The sequence below is a fragment of the Martes martes genome (genome assembly GCF_963455335.1).
Source record: "Martes martes genome assembly, chromosome: 2".
Lineage (NCBI taxonomy): Eukaryota > Metazoa > Chordata > Mammalia > Carnivora > Mustelidae > Martes > Martes martes.
Window position 1 is genome coordinate 108,890,971 of NC_137889.1, and position 22,378 is coordinate 108,913,348.

General features: G+C 42.3%; 2 protein-coding genes across 6 annotated transcripts in view; both read right to left on the bottom strand.

Moving 5' to 3' along the window:
- CASP6 (caspase 6) lies at nucleotides 1–16,947 on the bottom strand. 4 transcript variants are annotated; one of them, XM_080796431.1, is made up of 7 exons: nucleotides 16,831–16,947; nucleotides 7,033–7,075; nucleotides 6,381–6,527; nucleotides 5,874–5,950; nucleotides 3,821–3,996; nucleotides 1,185–1,344; nucleotides 1–624 (listed from the first exon to the last, which is right to left on the bottom strand). In XM_080796431.1, exons 3-7 carry the CDS (start codon nucleotides 6,494–6,496, stop codon nucleotides 386–388), a joined length of 768 nt encoding a protein of 255 aa, XP_080652557.1. In that variant the 5' UTR covers nucleotides 6,497–6,527; nucleotides 7,033–7,075; nucleotides 16,831–16,947; the 3' UTR covers nucleotides 1–385. The 4 variants fall into 4 exon arrangements, with proteins under 4 accessions (XP_080652557.1, XP_080652559.1, XP_080652558.1 ...); XM_080796433.1 differs by lacking the exon at nucleotides 16,831–16,947 and adding an exon at nucleotides 12,343–12,706; XM_080796432.1 differs by lacking the exon at nucleotides 16,831–16,947 and adding an exon at nucleotides 12,343–12,421 and having other exon boundaries at nucleotides 6,927–7,075.
- PLA2G12A (phospholipase A2 group XIIA) overlaps nucleotides 15,844–22,378 on the bottom strand; it is a 13,549-nt gene continuing 7,014 nt past the window's right edge. Inside the window, exons 3-5 of one of the 2 annotated variants that reach the window (XM_080796434.1) lie at nucleotides 21,162–21,327; nucleotides 18,595–19,034; nucleotides 15,844–16,947 (exon numbers count right to left, since the gene is read on the bottom strand). In XM_080796434.1, coding sequence (XP_080652560.1) covers nucleotides 18,916–19,034; nucleotides 21,162–21,327 — 285 coding nt within the window. In that variant the 3' untranslated portion in view covers nucleotides 15,844–16,947; nucleotides 18,595–18,915. The remainder of the gene's footprint in view (nucleotides 16,948–18,594; nucleotides 19,035–21,161; nucleotides 21,328–22,378) is intronic. The other variant, XM_080796435.1, reaches the window with a different exon arrangement.

Below are 22,378 nucleotides of genomic sequence, written 5' to 3' on the forward strand. Positions count from 1 at the left end.
TTAAAATATGAATTTCAAGTATTTTATTAAGGGAAAACAACTAATTCTTAGATTTCAAAAACCTTTAAAAACACTATAAAACTTCTATAAAAAACAAAATACAAGTTAAATCAGCCAGATATTTTGAGTAATCTTGTGATTTACTATAAAAATCAAGTATTATAAATCCTTGTGGATTTTTATAGTAATTCCCTGAGGATTTCATTTCACATATATCAAAACCCTTTCACCATGTCTAATACCAATATGAACTTTCTTTAAAGTTCTCATTAAACCTTTAAGACTATAATCGCTATATCATAAATTTCAACCTAGTGGTATTTATTTATATAAAAAGATGGAAAATCTATTTTGAATAGAGATATATAAAACAAAATAGTCCCTATCATTTAGATTTCGGAAAGAAATGCAGCTTTTTAGTTAGCATTGAGGCAAAGCAGGGAACCTGCTTTTTTCCAATTGCATTTGGGTCTTTGCAAAAGTCCACTCGGCGCTGAGAGACTTTTCTGTTCACCAGAGTGAGGAGTTCCGTGAACTCTAAGGAGGAGCCGAATTTCCCTAGCATCTCACACAAATCTTGAATGTACCATGAGCCATTCACAGTTTCCCGATGAGAGTAATAGCCTAAAAGGAAGGAAAAGGACATTGAAGTATTTTTAGCTTTTGGTTACTTTGAGTTTATAATGCACCCCTACAGAAAGAGAAATTCTCAACAATTCTTAAAGACTTAAGATATGTCCCTGTTTCAAAACTTTTCTCTGTTGACTAGTGTCATATGGGAAAGGGATTAATTTATATAGTTTTATAAAAATGGGGTTAGTTCTAAGTAGTTTCCTTCATTTCCTGAAAAGTCCCAAGACCACAGTAGCCAGGCAGTGATTCTGACACGAGACTGGAAAGAAAAACAGTTTGCTGCCCTAGCAAGGAACAGCAGGCATCTCAGTGTTTTCAGCAACGCTTTCCACGAATACCACTATGACACCATCATGATAACAGGCAGCTAATATTCACTATAACTTGTAAGCTGCCACGGTTCTCAGGAATGATTTTTCTGTAAGTCACTCTACACTTGAGATCACCCTGTGCCATGTGATCAAAGAAATCTGTTCTTCTGTTCTAAGACTGTGAGCGCCAGGATCAAATCGCTGCGGCCTACTTCTGGTTGGTAGTGAACAGCCACCCACCTTCTGCTACAGAGTAGCACATGAGGAAGTCAGCCCCAGCGGGCAGCGTGTGCACGGAGGCCGCATCCACCTGGGTGATGTTGGCCTCCGGTGCGTTGGTCCGATGATCCACTACGTCCAGAGGAATGACTGGCACGTCGTGCTGGTCTCCCCGACACGCCTAGGAGAAAAACCACTCTCTGGTCTTCCCTAAGCTCTCCCTCCCAGTGCTTCAGGCTTACAGTCAATGTGTCCTTTCGGACACCATCATGGCAGCAGCAACAGAAGCCACTTTATAGGTACGTCAGAAACCATGCCATCAAATTTCGGAGCATACAAAGCTGACTGGTTTTCCCCACTTAGGTTTTCTTCTAATTAAGGTTTTCAAAAAATTGGCATCCTCAACTGTACACCAAATTGTGTTGATTGAAAGGTATGCTCTGGAGAGAGCCTCTGTGGTTTTAAAGTTTCTAATGGATCAGCCACTCTGCAGGACCAAAGATACACCCCTTCTTTTAAAACCTGTGGTCTTTGCCTAGTGTTTCTATTCAGTCAGGGAATATATGCCCAGACTGGGTTGTGCTTACCCAGTTGCTGCCATAAACTGTCAAAAGGACACCACGTGACCCAAGACCTCTTTTACTGTGCCCTTTTCTTTTCGCTCATACTTTAGAGTGAAGTCTCAAATTCTTACCTGCTAATCCTGATTCATAGATGGACTGACATTAATTTCTACTCTTAAATGACTATTATGGCTGAATTTTGTCACCCCCCCCTTTATATATAGAAGTCCTAACCCTCAGTATCTCAAAAAAGTGACTGTATTTGGAGATATGGTAAGACGAGGTCTGTTATGATTTTTATCTACCATAACTGGTGTCTTAGATTAGGGCACAGAGGAGACCCTGTGAAGGCACAGGGGCAAGACAGCCACGTCCAAGCCAAGGAGAACTGATACCCTGATCTCAGACTGCTAACCTCCGGAACTGTAAGAGAATGAATTTCTGTTGTTTAAGCCACCCAGGCTGTGTACCTTGTTCTGGTGGGCCTAGTACACTTAATACAGTGACCTAAGAAGATTTGACAGTACATTTTAAATGCATCTCTCATTCTGAAATGCTTAATGAGTTATAAGCTATTTATTGTGCAAATAATAATAGGGCAAGAACTGTCAAGACTTACAAGCTTTGAAAGAAAAAAGTCATGAGTGATTTCAGTTAAAGAGAAGATCCCTAATATTCCATTTCTACAGGGAGATTTTAATCTTATTTCCTATTCCCAGGCTTCTTTTCAGCACTTATTTTCCACTGTCTTCCTGTCTAGCCTATAACGCTCCTAGAATGTGCTGCTCTCACCTGCCAGCTCAGAGGCAGTGAGCTGGAGAGTGAGCGTGTGCTGGGCACCATTCCCAGTGTGCTCGTCTGTTAGGTCGCCTATCCTCCCAGCAACATCATGAGGCGGTGCTATTTTATCTCCTTTCACAGACGAAGAATCGGAGGCACGGAGAAGTAACCTGGCGAAACATTTTCCTCCTTTGTGGCTCTCACCGCATAGCAGCCTGCTAGTTATTTCGAATTCTGTTGTCTCTGACAGCTCTAGCCACTCCCCTTTTCACGAAGCAATCGTGTCATTATTTTCCCTGATTTCTCCCCTGTTCACTGGGCTGTCTCCCTTAGCATCTTTCCTCTGCTCACTGCTGTCCCTCAGTTCTGTTTTGCATTCACTTTTCAAGCTATACTTGATATGGGTAAACTCATCTACGCCCATGGCTGCCATTACCATTCACCTCCTCCTTACTCTCAAATGTACTTCTCCAACCCAGGCTGCCTGTCTTAAGTTCTAGAACTATAACTCTACCTGTGTGTGACAGATACTCCAAGGCAGCTGTCCCAACAGGAAACCATGGATCATCCTCAACTTCCCAGAGACATCCCCCTGCCCCCTCCCCTCAAGGCTTGGTGGCAGCTGGAATGTGGCCATGCCCCCATGCTGTTCATGGAAATACAGAATTGCAGCACGAGAACACTGTTCGGATTCCTTACTGATGTGCAAGATGAGATCCTTCGGGCCCAGACACATCTTATCCCTAATACCAGTGTGGTGGAGGGGAAAGGGTGAAGTAAGCTAGAACCAGAACTCGCCCGCAGTCTGCCCACTGACCTCCCTGCGCAGTGCTCTAACACCAGAGACCCTTTCTCGGGGAGCTCAGCAAACACTGGGCTGGACCGTGGCACATTGGTTATTTTAAGTCCTTTCAAATGTCAGTCTATTAATAAACTGAAAATCTTTATCATTTATTCCTTGTTAAGAAGGAATTACTAATGAGAATTACTATTAATAACTCTGATTGGCTGGGAAGCCAAAAGGGCCTTTCCAATTATTGGAGAGTTACTTTCCAAAATTGGCTTTAGTTCTTTATAATCACGTGTACAAAACCATGGACTTTACAATTAAGACTGTACAAAATCGGGCGCCTGGGTGGCTCAGATGGTTAAGTGTCTGCCTTCAGCTCAGGTCATGATCCCAGGGTCCTGGGATTAAGCCCCGCATTGGGCCTCTTGCTCAACGGGGAGCCTGCTTCTCCCTCTGCCTCTGTCTCTGTCTCTCATGAAAAAAAAAAAAAATCTTCAAAAAAATTTTAACAAAATCAGTCTTACCTGAATGATAAATATCTTGGGTTTTCCAACTAGGCTTTGACATTTGTCTCCTTTGAACAAGCCAGTCAGTGTCTGAATTTCAATTTTGGCATCATATGCATAAATGTGATTGCCTTCACCATGACTCAGGAAAACACATAAAAAGCAGTCGGCATCCGTGTGGCTAGAGGTTGACGCTATAAAGGCAGCCAGCAGTTCACAAAGAAATGAAGATGTTTATTATGTACCTATAAAAATTCAATCTAATACAAGAATAAAGTTACAGATGGAGGAGGAAAATTTTATTTATTTATTTCTTTTTAAAAGATTTTATTTATTTGACAGAGATCTCAAGTAGGTAGAGAGGCAGGCAGAGAGAGAGAGGAGGAAGCAGGCTCCCCGCTGAGCAGAGATCCTGATGTGGGGCTCGATCCCAGGACCCTGAGATCATGACCCTGAGATCATGACCTGAGCCGAAGGCAGAGGCTTTAACCCACTGAGCCACCCAGGTGCCCCGGAAAATTTATTTTAATAACTATAAAAAGGATGTAATGAAATGCAACCTAGTCTTTAATCAAACAATAATTTATATCATACTGTCTCTGATTTTTAAAAACCTACTAAAAGTTCGGAGAGTTTAAAAACGAATTTCATTAGCTTTTCTGCAACAAAGAATAATGACATGAAAAACATATTGGGAAGACTGTGGCAACGAAATCTATGTCATGGAGCAGAGAGCTGAGGGTGGCCTGGAAAGGCCTTGCAGACACTCTGGCCAATGGCTCTGTGAGGTTGTGCCTCTATGGAGCATGCCGGCTTCACTCCCTGTCTGCAGCACTGATGGTGAGCAAAGCCAAACACCCACAAGTCAAAGAGGTCTGGTACAGAGGTATCTCAAAAAATTAAAAATAGAAATACCATCCGATCCAGCAATTCCACTTCTGGAATTTACTGATGAAAACAAAAACCCTAATTTGGAAAGAGACATCTGCATCCCCCAAGTTCCCTGAAGCACAACGGCCAAGATGTGCAAACAACCCAAGTGTCCATCAGTGAAAGAAGGAAGGAAGAAAATGGGATATAGGTACCCGGATATGGATGGATATATACACACACACGAATATTATTCAGCCATAAAAAAGAAAATCCTGACCTTTGCAATAACAAGGGTGGATTTTAAGGGCGTCATGCTGAAAGAAAGAAATCCAAGACAGACAAGTACCATACGATCTCACTTACAGGTGGAATCCAAAAAAACCACAAACCAACGCTACAGATAGAGAACAGATTGGTGGCTGCTGGCAGGTGGGGTAAAGTGGGTGAAAGGGTACATACTTCCAATTATAAGTCATGGGGATATAATGGTTAGCATAGCGCCTATAATACTACTATATATCTGAAAGTCAAAGTGGCTACGTAAATTTTTAAAATGTAATTTGTAATTTTGTACAGTGACAGGTGGTGAGAAGACACAGGTGACCATTTTATAATGTATACAAATATTGAATCATGCTATACACCTGAAACTAATGTTATATATTACACTCAATTTTTAAAAAGCTCTGCAGTTTAAATACATAAATACTGTAATAGTCCATTGCAAATAACTTGACAATCCATGGCATGCAGTAATTACAATAAATGTAAGTTAGATTACCTACTGTGCAGTGATATAGAAGTTTAGAGATAGTATATGTAAATCCACAATTAAAAAAAAAATCCACAATATTTTGAAGCCAGTAAAACACTTGGGTATGGAAGGAGTCAGCTAACACGTGACAGCCCAGCATCTGTAGTGTTTGCATTGACTTTTAATTGCCAAATGAGAAGGTCAATTCCTTCATTTCTAGAATAACAGACTGTAATGAGTGGATGCTAAACATAAACTTTGGAGGCATAATACCTTGCAAGAGTCTCGAATCTGGTGGGTAACATCCAAGCAGAGAGGCACACCAAACCTGTAACCCACGCTAAATTAGTTGGTAAGACTTTTTAACAACACAGTTAATTATCTGGATGCCTTTATAGATAGAATACTCCATTCTCCCAGAAGATAAATAGGAAAACTACTTACCCTCATGAATTCTGAGCAGTAGTTCTTCTGCTTTAAGATCATTAAAGCATTTCACTTCAAATCCCAGTTCTGAAAACCTGGTGATAAACTGGGTATTAGTGTAGGAACTATTCACAGTGGTCAGATTCCTGCATTTACTTGGAACACATACATCTATACAAGTTTTTATGACCTACAAACTTACCTTCAGGAGGAAAGAAAAAATGAAATATGAATGAACTACGACAATGATGGTTTTCCTTGAGCACCCATAGTTGGGAAGGATTTACTCATAACTGATTTATGTCAGAATGTTGCCGTCTGCTGTGCAACTATGTAATGATGCAGAGCCCATTAACATTTAACAGAACAAGGTGAGGAAGGAAATTCAAGCAAGTTCTCAAGGGACGTGTGCCTACATGAGGCACAGCCTCAGGCACTCTTGCTCGGTAATTTCCTCAGTGTGGACAAGTTTTGGTAAGTACACTTAAATATCCCATCCTCCTGACACGTAGATAAAACCAGTACCTGCGTGTAAGATTGTCTCTGTCTGCGCTGGTGCCCCGCCGTTCTGGCAACATTAAATGCCAGAAGAACCTCTCGTGGTTGAAGATTAAAGCAGTTCCTCTCCTCTTGTGGTCCATTTTGTACTTTTCTGCCGGATCAAATATTTCACTGTTAAGGAAGAATTTAAACAATAATCACTTTAAGTCATATTAAATAATGACCTCCTTCAAGCCCAATATCAATGTGGAGGGTAGACAGAGGTCTGCTGTCTGCGCCTCCCCTGCTAGGCTGACATGCTTCTAGTGTGCACTGCCAAGCCTCACCGCCGTTCTGGTAAGGAAAACCCTGAAATGTTTCTGTACTGATGGGTAAACAGTGGCCATCCTCAGCACCCTGACCCCCAGTCCTTCCAGGAACATCTTTTCTCCACAATCCAGGAACCAGGGACAATAGCCTGTGCAGGCGCCACACCAGTTACTAGATATTTTGAACATCACTGTAGGTCCTGAAATGACCAGAGGCAGCAGCCAACCCACAGGTCGACCAGCACCCCGTCCCAACACTAACACTCGGTTCTCGACTCTACTTGCTCCCAGGTGCCATTCTTGCTTCTTGTAGACTGATCATGGTCAGCAAAGGAAGAGGCCTCCATTACCAAAGTGCACATTTTTACCTCTTACGGAAGGCGTCTGTTTCTGTCACATTTTGTTCCTCACCTTTGAAAAAAAAAAAAAGTTGAATTTTATTAATTTGCTGTTTGACTTGTGGTAAAAACACAGCAGTCCTCCCACACTGTAAACCCTTCTAGTTTTGCTTGGTTTAAAAGTCAAGTATGAAAAGGGGAAACAGGAAGGGAAACTGCTTCATAATAAATGACTAGAAATTAACAGCTCAATTCTTTCTCACCCTGAACTCTTACTGGCAAAATAGGAAAGAGTATTACCAAGAGAAATGGAGAAAACATTATGCAAATACATTCACTGCAAAATATACCTATAGTGACACGGTTCTGTGATTATGGACCAACGCAAATGAAATATGAATTACTCTGCAGAAAATGTTTTTGCAGACAGTCTCTATAACCGAGAAGCAATCAAAAGCAGAGGAAAACTGAAACACAATGTGTGGATAATACTGGATTACCCTATGGGCTAGAAGAGGTTAGAAGTCTGGAGAAGGGAAGGGCCAAGGGCAAAGGCTTAAATTTGGATCTCCCAAATGACACATATGCACTTACAACCCATCCCATGATGGGGACCCTATGTCCCCAACCTGTGATCAAGTCTCCCCACCCCCTAGGCCGCCCTTCACTGGATCCTCCTCCACTCCTTAGAGCAGTGCTGTGCAACAGAACTCTGCTGATGGACTCCTTCTGCACCTGTGCTGTCCTATATGCTAGCCATGGGTCACAGGTGGCTGCCGAGCACTTGAAATGGGGCTTGTGCAACTAAGGAACTCAAGCTTTAATTCATTTTCAATAACCACACGTAGCCAGTAGCTTCTGTACTGGACAACACAATCTAGCATCTTTTACAATAAAGGCCCAGGCACCCATGACTTTTTACCTCATAAACTTAACAGCCAGAGGGGAGAGAAAGTAAGGAATAAACAAATATTAACGGTATTACAAGACGCTCTCTCCCTTGAGGTCACTGAGGGTAGCACAACAGACCCTCCCACCCATCACCTTGGAACCAGGAGGCTCTCGTTCCCTTCTGTCCCTGACACCTGATTGTTCTAGCCTCACGTCACCTCCTCGCTGACAGCAATCTGCTCTGGGAGGGGCAGGCTGGAAGTCAATTCCATGTCCTTCACCGTAGCTTTTGGGCCTATTCCTCCTGGAATCCACCCAGCATCTCACGAAGGCCCTCTACTGTCCAGTAGACCCTAAATCAGTTTTTCTCAACCTCGGTATCAGTTCCTGGTGTGGGTGATAAAATGTCCATTCCTGGATCCTAACCCAGATTTGCAGAATCAGAATCCCAGGGGAGGGGGAATCTGCATTTTTCACAAGGTGATTTTTATACCAACGAGGAGTCAAGGGCAGCCTCTCTAATGCATCCTCCCCGATCTCCCAGTTTCCTTCCTCCCCCATGCACTGCTCTCTGCACACCTCCTAAAGCCAGCCTGCTCTATGGGGGACCCCTCCTCCAAACCCTGCTCTCCCGGTGATCCGCTGTTCCCCACACACTGCTCTACCAAGTTACCTTGCACCTCATAACGCTCTTTTACTAAAATGCCATTTACACATTTACCGACCGGGGACACCTCCTACTCCACATACCACCCTAGGAGGAACCCGGTCTGCTCGTCTTACTCCACGAACAACTCCACCAAGAACATTTCCTACTCCACACCTCGCTCTGCCAACGCTACTTCCTTCTCCACGAGCTTTGCTCCCAGGGATACTTCCCCTTCCACAAGCAGCTCACCTGAGGCTACATCCTACTCTTCCTACTCCACAAACTGCTTTACTCGGAAACTTCTCCACCACACACTGCTCTGAAGAGGACAGCACACAATTCATGCTACCCAGGATACGGTCTCCACGTTCTGCTCTACCTGGGATCCTTGTACCCCACACCCTGGCCTCTGGAAAACACTCCCTACCAAGACCGCGCTCTACCCAAGGCCGGCTTCCTCCGCGCGCACCTCTCTGCGGGATACGGGACCCTTCCCAGCAGCCACTGCTGTATCCGGGCACACTTCCGGACCACGCGCAGTGCTCCCCTGGAGACCTGCTTCACTCGCCGCTCTACCAAATACACCTCCTGCTCCGCAGCACGCCCCTGTTGGCGTACCTGTTGCTCCACACACTGCTCTACTGGGGAGTACTTCCTACTCAGACTCCTCCCTACTGGGGGACGCTGCTTTTTGAACACACTGCTTTACTGGGATAGTTTCTACCCCACACACCGCTCTCCCAGAGATCCTACTCCCCATGTGGCTTTACAGGGAATCTTCCTCAGAGGACAGTGCACCATATGGGATACTAACCTGGCACATACCTCTCCGGTAGGGCACTTTCTACAGACATTACTTCACCAGGGACAGCTCCTTACCACATACACCATTCTTCTGGGGAGACTTCCTACATCACACAGTTCCACCCAGGAAATCTCTTCCTCCCCACACTGCTCTGTCCTGAATACTTCCCACTGCACACGCCATCTACTGGGATTACTTCCTACTCTCCACGCTGCTCTACTAAGGCAGAGGAATTTCCTCTCCTTCCATTTTCAAAAGTGGTTCAGGATCCACCTCCTTTTAATTACCTCACCTCTTTATCTTTAAGCCAGTTATATGATAAAGAAAAAAACATCTCAAACGAAACACATTCAATCCTTGTGTGAAGGACAGTCCCCTCATTCATCCCCCCCCCCCCAAACTTGCCCTGTTAGGAAAGCACTTAGCTCCAACATGGCGCACAAAGTAGGGAACCCGAGAACCCACCTCTTCCGGCCCCTGCTCCACATTGGTTAGTGAGCCCAAGGCAGCTTGAAGCATAGCAGAGGGAAGCCGGTACCAAACTAACTCAAATCATCGAGGGTGAAAGCACTGGGAGATGTACACTCGATTGGGTCTTCAAAACTAATTTTTTTTTTTAATATAAATGAGAACTGTCCTGGAGTTTCTCTCAGGCTAATACGGAACACAGTTATGTAAACAAATGACATCCATGCAAAAGAAAAATACTCATTTTTTATAGTCTGAGGAAGGAATTGCACCAATCCTCCTGGCTAGGTGTAATTTCAGCTGTCCAACTGGATGGTCTTAAACACTGCCCTCAGCTTGAACATGACCTATAGATTTAGGAAAGATAGCTAGTTTCAGGTCACTCCAGATAACCTAAAATCACAATCAGTTTCAAAGTTAATAGACATGGCAATCTCTGAGGGATTTTTTAAAGGCGTTTTGTTGTTACTGTTAATATCATGGAGGCGAGGTGGGGGGTGGGGGACTGGGCTCTGAGAACTTTAGTTCTGACCCTGGCTAGCTCAGAGTTGGCTCTGATACTAGCAAGCGCCCCACATCCCGCAGAAGCAATCAATGGCCAGGTCCGCACGCCATTCTAGTCTGGCAGTTTGTTCCACCAGGACAGAAAGCGATGGACACAGATGTTAAAACCTAAGTTTCCAACACTTTACTGGAGTTGTTAAGTTTTACTCAGGTTCCACAGAAAATAATATTCCGTGACTCTGTTGTGGTCACTCTAGGCTGTATGTCCTCAGCAGACAAACTTCAGGACGGGCACACTTTAACAAAGTCATCGTTACACTGCAGGAATACAAATGAACTGTCTACGAGGGTAAAGGGCTCTGCCATCATGGAAAAAATCAATTTCAATAGAGATACCCTATATAACATCTATAAATTCCTGTGCATCTGCAATCTATTCACCAAAAATGGGTCCATCATTAAACTTGTCCCTTGACCTCTTTTCACTTTTCCTTGCCTCTGATTTAGGCAATTTTCCTTTTCACCATGATGCACCTACCACCTCTTTGCTCCTTAAAACAGTTTAATTTTTACAAAACGAATCCCACCTTTTTTCTACTCACCTTAATTGGATCATGCCTCCAGATAATCCTGCCAGCTAGCCTCTGTTGATGGCCTGGCACTTTAGACCTTCTTGCCCTCAGCTCCACAGCCCATGACACACAGTGGTCAGGCTTGTCCAAGGACACTAAAGTGGAGCTGGGATTGAAAACCATGTCTGCCTGGAAAAACCAAAGTCTCTGCACTCTGGTCACCAAACTAAACCCCTCCTACCAGAGACGCCAGCTACCTTCCTAAACTAAGTGTTCATTTCCCCAACCTTCTCCATTAACCAGGGTCATCGTCCTCATGCACTGCAGTACCGATCAAACTCCACCTATATTCCCTATCACGAATCTGTTTAATAATCCTACATTGAGTAAACTCTGTCAGGGCTAGAACACACTAAAAAGGGGGTGGGGTGGAGAAAAAGGAAGGACGCAGGTAGGAAAAGGAAAGCAATGGGATTCAAAGAATGGAGGGGGAAGTGCCCTGACTAGGGGCTGTTGTCCTGGAGCCCTGCCCCTGCTGCCCACCCCCACCACGGAATCCAAAATGGGAGCGGCCACCGGACCCTGTGCCGTCCGTCCTGGGCAAGGCCACTCCCTGAACAGCCAAGGTGACGTCCTACAACTCACTTCAGGGGCAAGCCCGGTTTCTTGCAGCACAGAATAAAAAGCTCTGAAATAAGGTATTCTGCATCAACGCCTAGTTTCAACCTTTTCTTTCTTCTTCTTCTTTTTTTTTTACACTATGGCCAAGCTCGAAGTTTCTAAAGCTATCAGTGATATAATTAGTGACAAGGAAGAAAGTTCTGAAGTCCACGTTTAGCCGTTAATTATTCTGTAGGGAATTATGTGGCTTCAACTCAAATCCACAAACAGTCGTGGGTGTGGGAGAGACATTGGGGCTGCCCAAACCGCCAAGGCCTAGTTTTTGTACCCAAGTCAAGTACGGGCATAAGCAGGGGCTCCTGCCGGGCGCTCCCGCGGGCTGGTTATGCTTCCATTATTACGCATGCAACCACTTCTTACTTTTTACTCAGGAGTAGAAAACAAAACCAGATCCAACTTCCGAGAGTCAACTTTCCAAAAGAGCAGAGCAGGCGCGGGGGGGCGCTAGCACAGGCCCCGCCAGCCTTCCAGGGTTTAAATGCCCGACGTCCGGAAAGGGATAACCAACCCCCGGGAGGACAAAGGCGGCCCGGGCACGCCCCAGCGCTGGGCGCCGCTACCCCGAGCCCCACCGAGCGACGGCGAAGTTCTGGGCTGGTTTTCTAGACAAAAAAGCTAATAAGCTGCCTCCGCCGCACTTCAGCGATTCCTTCCAGGACCCGCAACTCTTGGGTGTCGTCCAGCAGACACAGTACCCGCGTCCCGGCTCCCGCCCGCCTGCCCCGCGGAACCTGTCCGGCACCTCCCCCCACCCACTACCCCCGGCCTACCTGCAGGGCGAACCCCGCGGAGTCGCGGGCCGGAGCTCATCGAGGCCCCTCGCGCAGCGAAGACGCCCAGGCGGCCTCCCCTTCCTGCAGCCAGCAGCCCGCAAACCCCCGCCCCTTCCTCCGCCGCCTCCGCCCCCGCGCCGCCCGCCGCCGGCCCCCGGGAGTGGATGGGAGCCGCGTCCCGGTTCAGAGCTTCTCGCCCGCCGAGTTCAGGCTCCTGCCTCTCGCTGCGGAGCTCGCGGAGACCAGAGGGCCCGGGGAGAGCCGATGGACGCGGTGTCGTCCGCCCGGCGCTTGGAGACGAGCCCGGCCCTCGGGAAATGCCGGTTGCCACCCCGAGGGCACAGGGCGAGCGGGTGATCGGGAAGCGGCGGGCGGTTTCAGAGCACCTGTGGGGAGCCGAGGCTCGCAGTCCCCGCCCCCAGGGCTCGCTCTTCCCCACCGCCTCCAAGGCAGAGGGCGTCTTGTTTTCCTGTTTCGTGGACAGTCCTCCCCCCGCGACAGTTATTTATTGGACCTGTAATGACTTTTTAAAAAATGCTCTTGGGATTCGGGACAAAGTAAAACTGGAGGCAACCCTAGGATTTTTAAGTCTGGCTTTCATAGGTATAGTTAATTCGGGGAAGCAATGATGCAGATATTCGGAGCCCGAACTTTGGAGTCTACAGATGATATTTCTTGAGCTAGAGCCTGTTGTCCTCACCCTCATAAAATGCCCAAACAGTGCGTTAATTGGGCGCGGCGGGGCGCTCAAGGTTGCATTTAACCGAGCTCCGCCTGAGGTGGTGGTGGTTGGCTATTTTGTAAATTTGCTTCAATGAACAACTCTAAGATCGGATGAAAAGGTGGCTTCCGCTTTTATAACTTCTCTGGTCCTTGTCATTTAAAAAAGTAACCATCTTCAGACTGGGAAAAAAATGTGTTAAGGCATCATTTCTAATACATTAAAATAAATATAAGGTATCCGTCTTCTATAAATATTAATCTATTGGGGAGAGAAAAACAAAATTTAACGTGGTAACTTTTTCCACGAGGGTTCGGTCATTAACTAGAGTATGAAATCAGGATTTCCCTATTTACTACTGTTCATTTCGCTGTATGCATAAAATATTTCAGAAATCTATTTTAGTAACTTACTCTGTAATTAGGACATGAAATCTCATTCTCTGCCTTATATGGTTTTGTAACGATTAAGTGAAATGACTACTTATAACGGTGCATGGCTTTGAAGAGCTCAAACTATTTGTTACCACAATCTTTTAGCTCATTTAAAGGATTGGCCTTTTGGTTTCCCCATTACCTGGCAGGGTTGCTTAGCATGTAGGTGGTGCTCAATAAATATTTATCCATTGAAGGAGATCCAGGATTTCACCATTTGCACTCTGGACTTTATCCGGTTTGAATGTGTTATCTGACCACCAGAACTTCCTGTCCTTTTGCCTAATTTTCAGGGTCTCTTCTGCTTGTGTCCTGAAAACACTCCCTCTATAGGAGTGAAACAGCTGACCTTCTACTTATCTGAAAGGAGCAGATGAAAGGAATTTGTTTTCCCCTAAGTATCTTGTTATCTTAGAAAATTGTGTTTTTATAGGATATGCATGTGGTTATATTTTAAAGTAAGATTTTGCCTATCTTAAGACATAAGTACAAAGCATTTTGAGATACTTATTTCAAAATTATAAATGTGTAATTTTAGCTTTTTAAAGCAATAGCTGTCACAATAATAAATAAAATGGGTAAGTGTCTAGGACTGGCAAACAGGCTGCCTAGATTCTAACCTGGCTCCACCATTTTCTTAGCGTTGAAACATTGCACAAATAATGCAAATTAATCTCTCCCAGCTTCAAATTCTTTTCTGTAAAATGGGGACCAAGTTTATTCAAATTTTGGAGACAGTAACTGCCAAACTTCTAGAACACTACCTGGCCCATAGTAAGCTTTCAGTACATTATTTTTAGCTACTGAAGACTTCCTAGACCAGTTCCCAAACTGTGGTCTCTGAGCCAGCAGTATCCACATCATCTAGGAACTTACTAAAAATGCAAACTCTGGGACCTACAGAATCAGATCTCCTGAATGAGGAGCTGGGGGTAGGGAGAGTGGTGCCCAGTAGGTGTTTTTAATGCCAGAATCCAGTGATTCAACTGGATGCTCATGTTTGAAAACCACTGACAGAGACTAATTAGAATCCTACCCATCCTACCTTCTCAAAAAAAAAAAAGAACCTAAAGCAAATCCATAAAATTAAGATACCCTCAAGACCAAAAGTTACTTGACAGATGGCTTGAATGTCACTTTCATAGAACTTACTGAAACTGAAGGTCTTAACTGTCACTTATCCTAGAAGTGAAGCATCTGGAATAAAATTCAGAGATAATCTTCAAATTTTGGTCTTTTTTTTCAGTTTACCCCACTAAACCTTCTGGTTTTTCCCTATATAAATCACAGAAGTATTAGTTTTCTATTGTGATTCCTACACTTAGGAAAAGTTAAAAGCCAACAAAAAAAGGCTTGTCAAGTTATCATCAAGGAGACTTGGATGTTTTGGAAACCTGTAAGCCTGAGGCAAAAAAGGCCAATATCACTATGGCTTTTACCAAGAGGATACTACTGATCGAGTTTTAGTTATTTTTATTAATAACAATTAGTTACTACTTTTTGTTATACCTCATTCTTGCTTTTATGATTTGAGCAGATGGCTGGTTTTGTAAGGTTAAGGCATGAGGAAAAACAGCAAACTAAAGGGGCTACTTCAATTATTATAACCAGTCATTATACAAGACCTGAATATATTGCAAGTAGTATCTGTGAATTTGAACAATGCAACAAAATATATGTGGAAGAATCTTACCTAATAGGTTTCATTCTACCTCAAAGTTACTGAAGTCAGTCTACTAAACAGTTGTTTTTATAGAGACTCCATTGTCTTTGTTAGATGTTATTCTTGTTTTGTACCAGGATAAAATATTATGCATTATGATTTCCTGATAATCTCATACTTCTACAAAATTTGACAGAAATGCTACTTTTTCTTCTTACGAAAAATTAGTTAGAAGCTAATAAAACTTTTAATTAATATTATTAGTATAGTTTACAGGTTCACTGAAGGAAAGCCTGTTCCAGATGTGTTTAATTTGCTTTTGTCCTCACAGTTCAATTCTCTCTTCCTTAGAGCTTTTTGGTGCCTCAGTTTCTCCACCAATGAAGTGAATACTTAGCCTTATCTGTTGCTGGAAGAAGTATGTCAAAAGGTTTTAAAGACATAGCATTATTTGAAGGCAATATAGGTTTATTTTAAAATATTAGTATTGTAGGGGCACCTGGGTGGCTCAGTGGGTTAAGCCTCTGCCTTCGGCTCAGGTCATGATCTCAGGGTCCTGGGATCAAGCCCCGCATCAGGCTCTCTGCTCAGCAGGGAGCCTGCTCCCCCCCGCCCCCCCCGTGCCTACCTCTCTGCCTACTTGTGACCTCTGTCTGTCAAATAAATGAATAAAAAAAATCTTAAAAAAAAATTAGTATTGTATTTCTTGCAGAGAGCTGCTAAAAGCTAGTTTTCGGTTTTCTTTTTGCTTGTTCTTTTTTTCTTTATGAATTTATTCTATGGATAGGGAAAATACCAGTCTCAAAATCTAAATACATGTTCTGTGGTACATGATTCAAGTGAAAACATTAGTAAGAACTCACGTTCAGCTATACATATATATATATACATACACACACACATACACAGAGAAATCATTATAGATTATACATGTACATAGGTTAATACACATACATATTTCCTAGCTCTGTTTGCTGGGTGGGTCTAGCAGCAGTGACACCCCTATAACAACGAGCACATCCAGCACCCACATACTGGTGTCTAAGTTCCACTAGAAACCATTCTCTAATAACAAGAACCGGTGTTCTTTGAAGAGGCTAACTCTAGTGCTGGAAATATGCAAGACAAGCTCAGAGCAACATTCTTACTTTCTTGCCAAGAAATATGGAAGTGCTCAAAAATCAAAAGGATGGGGACACACTGAAGACAAACAGGAGCCAACCTGACATAAATCCCATTAGCTGAGCTGGAATAATTTAAGCAATAAAATAAACATTACCCAAAGTCTAAAGAAATATACATGAGTCCACACTGATATAAGTAACTGAATAAATGGGAGGGGTGAGGAGACCAATCCTTCTTACAGAAAAATCCCAAGTTCTATATAAAGATACTCCCCTTCCAGCAGGTAGAACAGAATCTTGCCACCCTCCATCTCCCACAGACTGACTTGGGGCCTGTCTTCCAAAGAACAGAAGTATAGAAAGGGAAAAAGAGTAACTTCACAGTGGATAAACCTGACAGACACTACCTTAAGCAAATGTTCAGAGTTGACACACCAAGTTAATAACATTCAACTACTGATATGATTTGATGTACATTTGAGCCAGTACAATTATGAGGGAAACATCAGACAAGCCCAAATTGAGGGGCATTCTACAATATACCTGATCAGTATTCCTCAAAACTGTTAAGATTTTGAAAAACAAGCCTGTGGAACCATCGCAGACCAGAGGCTTATCAGACATGATGACTAAATGCAATGTGGTATCCTAGACTGGATCCTGGAAAAGAAAAATGACATTAGTGGAAAAACAATACAATCCAGATGAAGTCTAGAGTTTAGTAAATAGCAATTACCAATGTTGGTTTCTTAACAAATGTTTCATGGTTATGTAAAATGTTAACATTAGGGGTAAGGAGTATATAGCAAGTCTATATCTTTGCAACTTTCATGTAAATCTAAAATTATTCCAAGATGAAAATCTTAACGCATAAAAACAGCTTCCACTGATCTTTGTATATATTTTATAACTATGAATTAAATATTTTATAGAATTCTGAGTCTGTCCTCTTGAGGAAGCCAATGCTGCCAAGAAAATCCATTAATTTATTCTAAGTTTAAAGTTACCTGGTCAAGTATCTCAACTTGACCAGGTAACTTTATTGACAATATCATGTGTTAACTATATCAATAGTAAATACTGGTAAAGATTAAATATGGATAATGGCTTATAAAACTGTTACCTTTTTAAAAGTCCGAAAGTATCAATTAAGGGTTCCAAACATTTAAGTTAGAGCCCAGTTTGCTCAATTAGTCACAGGGATACACTTGTCTTGTCTCACAGACGACACATCTCTTAGCAGAAAAGCTCCATCATCTTAGTTTGGGAAGTTATTAGGTTCTCAGCAATGATACCTATTCAAAGTTGGGAATGTGGCCCTTTCCCCAGAATATATTTTTTTCTTTGCCCCTTTGCCTGTAATGACTTAAAAAGAACCACTTCTCCTGCAGCTGTCCTTTCTGACGTTCCAAGCATTTTATCTTTGTAACTTTGGCTATAGTTTACCCAAAAGCTATCCATGGCTTGGGATCCTAGGCTAGGGAAAGCCAACAATTAATGGTAGGCAAAGAGCAGTAGAGGAATACAGCTGCACTTTCCAAAGGAAACTCTGGAAAGGAGAAACTTTCAATATGCACAGACATTTTCAGGGGCAGCTGAGGTTCTGGGATTTGCTTTTAAACACCTGCTAATAATTTTCAGTGTAAATAAAAAAGCTACAGAAGGTAGTTCTTTGTATCTTGCTTTATCATCCCTTTTGATTTCACAGTTAAAGACTTAAAAAAAAGTATCAAGACAGTACTTATTAAGACCATTATTAGGAAAAGGTTACAGATTTCAAAATATACCTTAATCTAGTATGACGACCAAGTACTAGGGAATAAACACCGCAGCATATAATGCTCTAATCTGTATGTGAAGTAACTTTTCAATTGTCTCATTAAATCCATCTTTTCTTCAATTTAGGCAAAGGTTATAGCAAAATATGATATCTGTCATATGAATGGTTCATAAAATGTGAGTGGCTGTGCTACTGAATTTTGTTCATGTCACCTTCTAGACACATTACATAATACCTAGATACCCTTGTTTTGCCCCCAAGAGGCCACCAGTTGATGGTTCCAATTTTGTAAGAAAAAGAGACATGGAAAACTTGTCCTTGCAACTGATCTTATCATTAACAGAAGTGAGACTTATTCATATGCTCAATGGGCTACAGGAAAACAGCATATCATGTGTTAATTAAAATAGAGAAAAAATAAAGTCAGATCTTTCCAGGAATAAATGTATATTTAAAATTTTATAGTAAACATATACTTCTAAGTGAAGATCTTCCCATATTTCCAAGTAAGATTATGTTCAACATACCTTGTAATCAATTTTACATTTGACCTCATTGTTTTGGTAAATACAGTTGTGAAAACTGAGTTACACACTCCTTTTAAAATATCCTTAACATGCACCTCTTTCTGAGACTGGTCAAGACAATTCGGTACAATAAGGCAGCAACATCCAGGAAGATCACCTCCCCCACATTTTTCTTTAGTTTGTACTTTTAATGTCAAAATAAAGTCTTAAAATAATCCTTTCACAAAAATAAGGCAGCTTTATGCTATAAAAACAGTAGTTCTTTGTCAAAGGCTATATTCTTCTGTCCTTATCTGCTGTCACCAACTGTCAGCATCTTCTTTAAAGATCACTTTTCTCTTCGTAGCGACACCTACATGCGGCTCGTTGGCTGTCCAGATACGGTTTACAGCCTAAATGTATAACACTGTCAAACAAGAGCTCCACTGTGGTTTCACAGGCTGCAAAGTAAGAAAGTGCTGTTACTGCTGGCAACTGCTCTCCCTCCACACATATTACATGCTACAGCACAGTGTCAGGCACATCTTTGGTGAGCACTTAAACATCTGTTGTATCAACGATCTCCCAAACCCTCGCAGACCAGAAGCACACACAAACAGACTTCCAGTGTTAGCATGCTGAGCATGTATCTACTTTTTTTTGTTTGCTCACAACTGTTCATCCCTATTTTTTCCTACGAGGCAAATGAGTCTCTCTCAATAACACAGTTCATCACGGTTACTTTTCCTTTTATCTGAAAAATACCACTAACAAAGATGCCTTGAACACACTTAATTTTGCAGTTCAAGGGAAGATTTTTAGGTGTAGAAAAAAATAAAGGTTAAAAACAGAGAAACAGGGGCGCCTGGGTGGCTCAGTGGGTTAAAGCCTCTGCCTTCGGCTCAGGTCATGATCCCAGGGTCCTGGGATCGAGCCCTGAGTCGGGCTCTCAGCTCGGCAGGGAGCCTGCTTTCTCCTCTCTCTCTGCCTCTCTACTTATGATCTCTGTCTGTCAAATAAATAAATAAAATCTTTAAAAAAAAAAAACAAAACAGAGAAACATCAAAACATTTAATTATGGCCAATGACTTCTATGAGCTAATCATACACCATTTAAGAGGCTTAAGGTAAATGGACCCCAGTCTCTCGCTCTTTCTCAGTATCCCAATTTGGCCTGGGAAGGGAGACCTAGGAATCAAAAGTGTTTTTCTCTGGCAGGGTTTAAAAATTTTTTTTAGGACTATAAAAAAGATAATAGATTTACTTTTCTTATTCTAAGAAGCCTGGAACAGCCAGCTGAGATAATCTTCATACACTTCACTTGCAGAGACACAGCACAGAATAGCTTTTAGTCATCCAGATACATTAAGGAAGAAACTATTCATTGCAAAATCCTAACATTTTCAAACTTCTCCAGAGGGCTGTGCTGTTAAAGAACACAACCACCACCGAAGTGTAAAGACTATACTTATTCAATAGGGCATTGGAAGGAAACTGGCTTCATCATTCAGCCAAATGAGTACGTCCTTAGACCAGAAGACAGGAGATACATCCATGTACGCATCCACCGTGCAACTAGCTTGCTCAGCCAAGAGCGTGCAAAGCATTCAGAGGCTGGGAATTCAAGCTGCAGAGACTTCTTCCTTGACAGTTACTACTAGGAATTCAGAATCAGATCCATGACATTGTTCCGGGAATACTGCAGTAGACAGAGCACGAGTTTTAAAAATCCTAAGTATGCAACTTAGGACAAGTTACTTCCTGGAACTTCCGTTTCCTTCCTTGGAAAATGAGTATACCACTACCTACTTCTTTGGGTTTCTGTGAACACTGAGGAAAACAGATCTAAAATATCTAGCATGGTATCTTATGAAAAATGCTTTAAAACGCATAGTTTCCTTTCTTGCACCTTCTCTTCCAATTTCGATGTATGATAAATACTTCGGCTTGACAGTGACAAGATTTTATAACTTCTAGTAATTTGTACAGTGATTTGTACTTCCACAAATATTTTATTTTGTATCTTTATGCCAACTCTATGACATGGGTATTATTTTATAAATGGGCACACTGATATACCTTTTCCCTTTGCTGACTGCTTTGTATCCCTTTGCTCTAAGTATGAGTATATGCTGAATCCTGTGAGTCCTCCTAGCAAACCTGGAGGTGGTTTTGGGGACCCTCCTGACACAGATACATGTGAAAAGACAGTTAAGCGCAAATCCTCTACAACTTCCCACCTGAAATCCTATGTGTTATACACTTAAAATCACTGGATCCAGGATTTCAAACTTCAGGCTCTCATAATTAGAGACAGACTATAGAGTACAAGATCGTGGATGAATTCTTGTCTGCCTCGCATACCCTCTTCCCAAGGTTTCCTAACACTTTTTGCTTCCGCAACTATAAATCATTTGAGATGACAAAATCAACGACTCCTCATCTCAGAAAACTGAAGGGGCTGTGTCACAACAGATAGAGTAATACCCAGTGAAAGATTTCTAGTGGTAACTCCTGTAGTGAAACATAAAGCAGTCAATAAAACCTGAAAAACTGCACTCATCTTCATCCTGCTGGATAATCCTTACCCTGAACGTGTTGAGCCAGTCCTAGTGTCTTCTGCACATCCCGGCAGATCTTGGAGAGGCAATACTGGAATTCCTCATCGCAGTCGTTCTTGCTCTTGCCGCAGGTCTCATAGCACCTGTCGTGTTGGTTACAGCACTTTGTCAGGGAAGGGATGCCAATATTAAGCTGAAAGAGGCATTTGGATGGATTATTGTTGGTGAAATTCAAAAACTCCTCTGCTAAAGTAATGCATTCAAGTAGACTTAGAAATCAAGGACGATGACTGCTGCATAACTCCCCAAATCCATTTCTGTCTACGAATGTTTTCCATGTTATTTAGGCATCTGCCCATCACTCACCCACATGCACCTACATGCTCTCCCTCTCAGCCATGCCTCAGAACTCCCTATTTTGCAATATTCAGTTATCTGCTAGTAACAAATGTAACTTCCAATTGTCCAAAACACAAAACATAGTTTTAAGAACAGAAAGGTCAGGCTAATAGCAAAGACTGATTTTTGGACATTCCAAAGTAGTCTGTACCTCTCCCCCTATAAAATGTACTTTATGTAAAATACCACTGAAAACTTTAAAGCTCCTACAACTTACATTTTATTGTGGTTCAACCTTTAAGTATCAATTCCTAGATACTGTTCCTTCAAATCTATAAATTATCTTTAACTGGTTTCAAAAACTTTATACGAAAAACCCTTATGTCCAGGAATCACCCATCAACATTTTTTTCTCACAATAGTTGGCTCAGATTCAGCTTCACCTACCAAAAAACAAAGCTATCTTATTTAGCTTTGCTTTAGTACAGAAAATATGCTTTATCTATACTTTTTTATCCAAAGTAGCATTACTCGTATAAATTCTTTAAAACCATGTTTGTGACAAGAAGAAATATCTCTTTAATAATATTAACATCTATAAGATTAAAAAATTAAACATGAATTTTATTCCATTCGGTTTCGTTAGGACTTACTAATATGTTTCAGCTATAAAAGAATATAATAAACTCAATTACCATTATAACAAGCAAAATTATTTGTGATCCTGAGAACACACTGATAGTCTTGCATAATTAAGGGTACTACACAGTTGGGGCGCCTGGGTGGCTCAGTCAGCTGAGCGTCTGGCTCTTGATTTTGGCCCAGGTTATGATCTCAGGGCTGAGCTGCTGGGTTCCACACTCAGCAGGGGGTCTGCTTGAGATTCTCTCTTTCCCTCGCTATCT